Source organism: Cryptomeria japonica, chromosome 2 (assembly GCF_030272615.1).
Source record: "Cryptomeria japonica chromosome 2, Sugi_1.0, whole genome shotgun sequence".
Classification (NCBI taxonomy): domain Eukaryota; kingdom Viridiplantae; phylum Streptophyta; class Pinopsida; order Cupressales; family Cupressaceae; genus Cryptomeria; species Cryptomeria japonica.
This window is the reverse complement of record NC_081406.1, coordinates 384780807-384786167: the sequence shown is the minus strand read 5'-3', so window position 1 is coordinate 384786167 and position 5361 is coordinate 384780807. Positions and strand designations below refer to the sequence as shown.

The window sequence follows — 5361 nt, the reverse complement described above, 5'->3', positions numbered from 1 at the left end:
ATTTGAATTTTGAATTCTAGTCAGTAATATTTAGAATAAATTTTAATAATTTTTTTTTTAACATTACTTTTTTCAAAAAATCGTAGAACTGCCCATTTTAAACACTATCCTCTAAACCCAATATCATTAATTACTAAAGTTTATAAAACCTCGGACTAATAAAAACTAATAAATTTTATCAACAAACAGCTGCTAAAAAAATTCTAAATAACCCCTCCATAAAAAATATAACTGCCATAGCTTTGTCCAAAGTCCATCTCTGTTGAGTCCGAAATGCACAAACATACATCCGTCTCATCTAAAACTAAACGAAATGTGCAGAAGAATGAAGCGATATCATCTCATTCATGGTTTTGAGTTAGCAAGCACTTTCTTTCTTGTTTGCAGATAAATGGGCATAGAAACAAGTAATGATTTTATCATATTACTCCAAGGAATGTTCATGGTTTTAAAGCTGTTTTGTTCATTATCAGCTTGACTATTAACATCAAATTCAAACACATATTATGCTTAGCAGGCCAAAAATAGTAAGGCACGCCAATTTTTGTGCCGTACGAAGAGAATGTCCCACAGTAACTCTGTCCAATGGATATGAAAATTTTGAACATCGAGAGCCAAAAACTGGAACATCGACAAGACATTTAGTTGAGCTTTGTTGCACAAAGCCGGACACCAAAAATCTGTACGATTCATATTAAATTCATGAAACCCCACCACAACTCCACCCCAACCTCACGTGAGCATCTGGCAGGAAGATTTGTATCAATACTTTCTTCCTATGTCCACAGCAGCCGCCGCAGAAGAAGATATTGCATCTGCCTGCAGGGAAGCAGCATCCATTCCGCAGCACTGTATTCGATAGCATATGTTCTTATTTATGCCCTTCAAACTGCCCTCCTCTGCATCTTCCTCTGCCTCTGCCTCTGTCCCGATCTCCTTGGGAAACAGTGGCAGGGGGACTTTGTGGGCACTGCAATTTGTGTCGTTTTGCTTGGTGAATGTGTGAAAAACTTGCAGCCCACCAGCAGGAAGTTGGCGGCGGGTAGAGGATTGGCATTGGTAATTGGTAGGGCGAGGGGAAAGTGAGTGAATGGATTGAATGCGGCGGTTTGTGTACAGAGAGATGGAGAAAGTGGAAGGATTGAAAATGGCGGCAACCCGGTTCAAGAGGTGTTGCATATTCAGAGTGGTTAGGTCGTAATCCATGAGTTCAAAACTGGCATAGCTGTAACCCTCCTCGGGAGTGACATGGATGGTCGAATAGCCAGCGCCGCCTCTTTCTGTGGTGTTCATGGAGTACCCACATGGGTTAAAGGCGAAATCACAAATTTCACAGTTTCCAAGCAGAGTATCAATGCCTGACGCCTCTGTCATCTCATTTGAGGTCTTGTTGAAGAAATGGGCAGCTGCCCCTTTGTCAAGATCCCTCATGCATACTTCCACTGTGTAGTTCGGACGAAGAGACTCCTCATCCTTTCTCACTGCACTATAGACATGCCATCTCATGTTCGTCGACTCATTGTCGTTGCCCATTACATAGGATGCTTTGGTGGCGAGCGTGGGGAAGTGGCGGTCCAGGAATTCGACTTCCTCAGCGAAGCTGCCGTGAGGGAAGGGCTGAGCGGCGGAGAAAAGGAAGCTCCCTCGGCTGTATCTGCATCCTCTCACGCTCAACCACATCTGGGTTGCATGGGACAGAAGCGGAGGGATTGCTTTCAGGAGCTGTGTGCTGCCGCATGTCTTTATCACCACTTTCAATGGGTATATGAACAAGCTTGATTCCGACAGAACATATGAGTCGAACAGGGCATTGCTCAGCCCAGCCACTATGCTGCACTGGGCCTCCCTCAGAATTGCCCTCAAGTCTGCCACACTCAGACCTCTGAGCCCTAATGATTTGCCCTTCCATGCCTCTGCTTCTGCCATGAATTCGAACTCCATTTCCAGCCTCTTCTCGAACCCTTCAAAAGGCACGGCCTCTGTTCCCCCAACTCCTCCACCAGCCATTTTATCAACTATTCCAAGACTCGGGCACTTCAGGTTTGCCAAAACAGAGCAGCTCCGGAAGGCTTTTTCACACACTGCACAACACATGCCTCATTATTATTTACACAGCGAAAATGAAACATCCTCTTTAATCTACGAGTAAGGCACCACAGCTCTGTGGATTACTCACATTAGAGTTTACAGTAAGTAATATGTCGATGAAGGCGCAGGGTCCAACGTCCTTACTTTCTCCATCATAATGCGATACACGGATGATCATGCACTTTCCTCTCTTCTCCATTACAGCATTGTCGTCTGCCCCTGAATCATAAAAAGTTACCCAAACACAAAGCATTATAATCTAAAATCGACAGACCCATTCAATGCTATACAATTATGGCATTCCACATCAAATACAGAGATGAGCCCAAAATCCTACTGTGTTTTGTGGATGTGGAGAAGCATTGGGAATCTAATCTATTGCTCATGTGCTGTAAGCATAGTAAGTGAGAAAAATAGCAGCAGTAGTATATTGCCTAAACATTGTACAAGCAAAACCCAAGTGGTTTTTATAAAAGGAAATGGTTAACACTAAACAGAAGCAAGGTGAGCCTCCCGATTCACCAACAAGTAGAGTTGGAAGAAAGAGCTCAAGTTACCCACTTCCATTTGCTGGAAAAACATTCACAAGCACAAAGAAATTGCACAAAAAACTTAAGAGCAGTATAGCAGAAGAAAGAGCTCAAAAATATGTAGAGGGGAAGGGGGCCAAAAGTTTGGAAACGGATGACAAGAAGGGAGATTGATACAGAGTGACATAGGCGTTCAGGGAGAAGTAGAACTGTAGAAGTGATCGTGGGCGTGGACAAACGGATAAGCATTCTGGAGCTTTAATTGCCATGCTCTGTCGCATGAGCATGTCCAGCTTTGTAGCTACAGCGCCAACTTTGCCAACACAAACATCTCAACGAATTATGGCCTACATTACCCAAATACCAGACAAACACAGTCACAGTCATAAAAAGCAGCTAACAAGAAATTGTTGTACCTTTGGGTACAAAGAAATGGCATGTTGTCCAAGCGGGTTGTTGGAGTTTTGTTAGGATGCGAGGAATGTGGTGGAGGAGTGGCGATTTATAGAGGAGGAAATGGAGGGGCGCGCGTGCGTTGAGCAGGTCATGCTATGGGCATTGGGCTCACTCATCATGGTGATGACGACCGCTTCATCAGTGGTGTTGGGAAGGGAGTATCTCACGCCTTCCATAACAGGGATTTTACGCAGGCACAGGGGCATTGCAATTCCATAATGTGGAGAAGCCCTATTATCCACTCTGATTGCCCACACGTATCATCTTTACATGCCCATGCCCACATCATAACAAGAATAAATGCTTTTGCTTTTGCTTCACCCCTCCACATGTAGGGCTTATATTTGAAGGGTCGACCATGCCAGCCATTAAATTTTCTATGCTATATTTGGCTAAACAAGAAAACAGCAAAGCAGATTGAGTACTCCAGCAGAATTTTTAGAGTTTATCAAAAATCAAGCAAGATAATCACTCTTGACTAACCTGGGTGATTTCCCGAGACCAATTTCCTTAGAGAATCTCACTATCTAGAGATGTCATACTAGAACATAACTACACTAAAGGGTAGTAAATAAAAGTCAATGTGTACATGTCTGATCAACATTTTGAGTCAGTCTAGAAGTTATAGATGATGTCATAATGAAATAGTGGTTTATCAATGAAGTGATAATGCACATCTATAGGGAATTAGTGCAATGTGTGAAATCCACTTAGAAAGAGGTTCTTGAGGCCACACTTTGATAAGAGATTCTAGGAGAAGCACAGTCATATTCCATTGCATGCCTCAAAAAGAAGATTGGGCAAATGGTGACTCAAATCTAAAGTAGTGTGTAGGGCAATCTAAAAGAAGCCTCTTGTGAATAGGGTGCCAAAGTAAGGTGCATATGACAATCAATTATCTAGTGGTGAGAGCCTAAGCAATATGACACTCTATGTTTCATGTAGTTGTGTGCATGCTCCAATGTGCCATATACTAGGAAGCACATAAAACTTCTTCTTGTGGATTATTACAGGTACTACTAGGGGTGACCATCAATTTTCAGTATGTAGTATAATATAGGACACCATTGCTTATAGAGTGGATAAGGTGCTTAAAGAATAAATCCGTAAATCAATAATGACTATTTGAGGTTAGTTGTTGCCCAAATTATAGAACAACCAAAAATACCAAGGTTGAAACTCTAGATGTTGTGGGTATGGAGGACAAGGTGGTGGGGAAGGTGCTTGGTGATCTTACATGATTATTTTTAATAATTGTAATGAATAGAGCCATACCTAAAGGATATATGTTCAAAGTTCCCCTTTTGTTGATATTATGATGGAGACCATAAAATTAAAGATTTCCTAGTATTTGTCTATTAAATGAAATCATACAAGTCTATGCAAATGATCTAAAAGGATCATGTTGTCATATATGGCTCCAAAAAGACTTGTTTAGTAGGTCCTAACTCAAAGTGACACATATCAACAAGAGAAGAATAGGGAGTACCATACCATCATGTGCATTATGATTCCATTAGAGCAACCATGGCCTATGTAAGAAGAGGCCACTAGAATGGACCCATGTGAATCCATAGGAACAAAAGCTCAATTTCAACTCTATTAAGATGTGGCTTAGATGCTCTACATACTACAACATGAAGTTGTTGAAGAACACAGTTTCAAGTGTGATGAAGTGGGTGTAGGATACATGATTTTGAAGTTTCCCCATGATGGAGGTGTTCTCGTAAAATTTAAGAAGTTGCTGGAAACATTGGTGTTGCAAGATGATCCAAAATTTTGATAACTTGTGCACCTAATGAAGGTAATGTTAGCTAGGTAATGTGTATAAAATAATCTAGACATATTTTAAAGTCTTCTTCTTACATGATATATTAGTGGACACTAGTGTAGATATAAATTTTCCCATGAAAGATACTTGGGAAGCCATGGGTCAACTTGCACCATATCCATCATCCCATTTCCTTAATATGGCCAAGACTATGAGGGAGTTATCTTTGGCTTTCCTTACGAATGTGGAGATCGATATCAATGGAGTCTATTTTTGTATTGAATTTAAACTAATTAATATGGAAGATGTAGAAAGAAATCCTACCTTGTTGGGCAAGCCTTTCTATTTTATGTGAAGTTTGAGATGACGTTCTAGTAGAGAACTATATGAGTTTTCAAAATGAGGAATAGTAAGTGATGAATCCATGTAGAAAGAATACCATGTGTTGAGAGCATGCATACTAGGTAAAATGACCTCAATAATATGCATAAGACAATTGTTAGGATAACCGGTGAA

The 5361-nt window shown here is 41.0% G+C and overlaps 1 protein-coding gene across 1 annotated transcript; it reads right to left on the bottom strand.

Moving 5' to 3' along the window:
- Positions 1-443: 443 nt before the first annotated feature.
- On the bottom strand, positions 444-3375 carry LOC131026909 (S-adenosylmethionine decarboxylase proenzyme 3). The gene is made up of 3 exons (XM_057956930.1): positions 3035-3375; positions 2177-2307; positions 444-2081 (listed from the first exon to the last, which is right to left on the bottom strand). The coding sequence occupies exon 3, from the start codon at positions 2005-2007 to the stop codon at positions 763-765; it is 1245 nt and encodes a 414-aa protein (XP_057812913.1). The 5' UTR covers positions 2008-2081; positions 2177-2307; positions 3035-3375; the 3' UTR covers positions 444-762.
- Positions 3376-5361: the final 1986 nt, after the last annotated feature.

Bases quoted from the DNA above. Each gene is read 5' to 3' on its own strand.
- LOC131026909 (XM_057956930.1), bottom strand. From the start codon at position 2,007: ATGGCTGGTGGAGGAGTTGGGGGAACAGAGGCCGTGCCTTTTGAAGGG.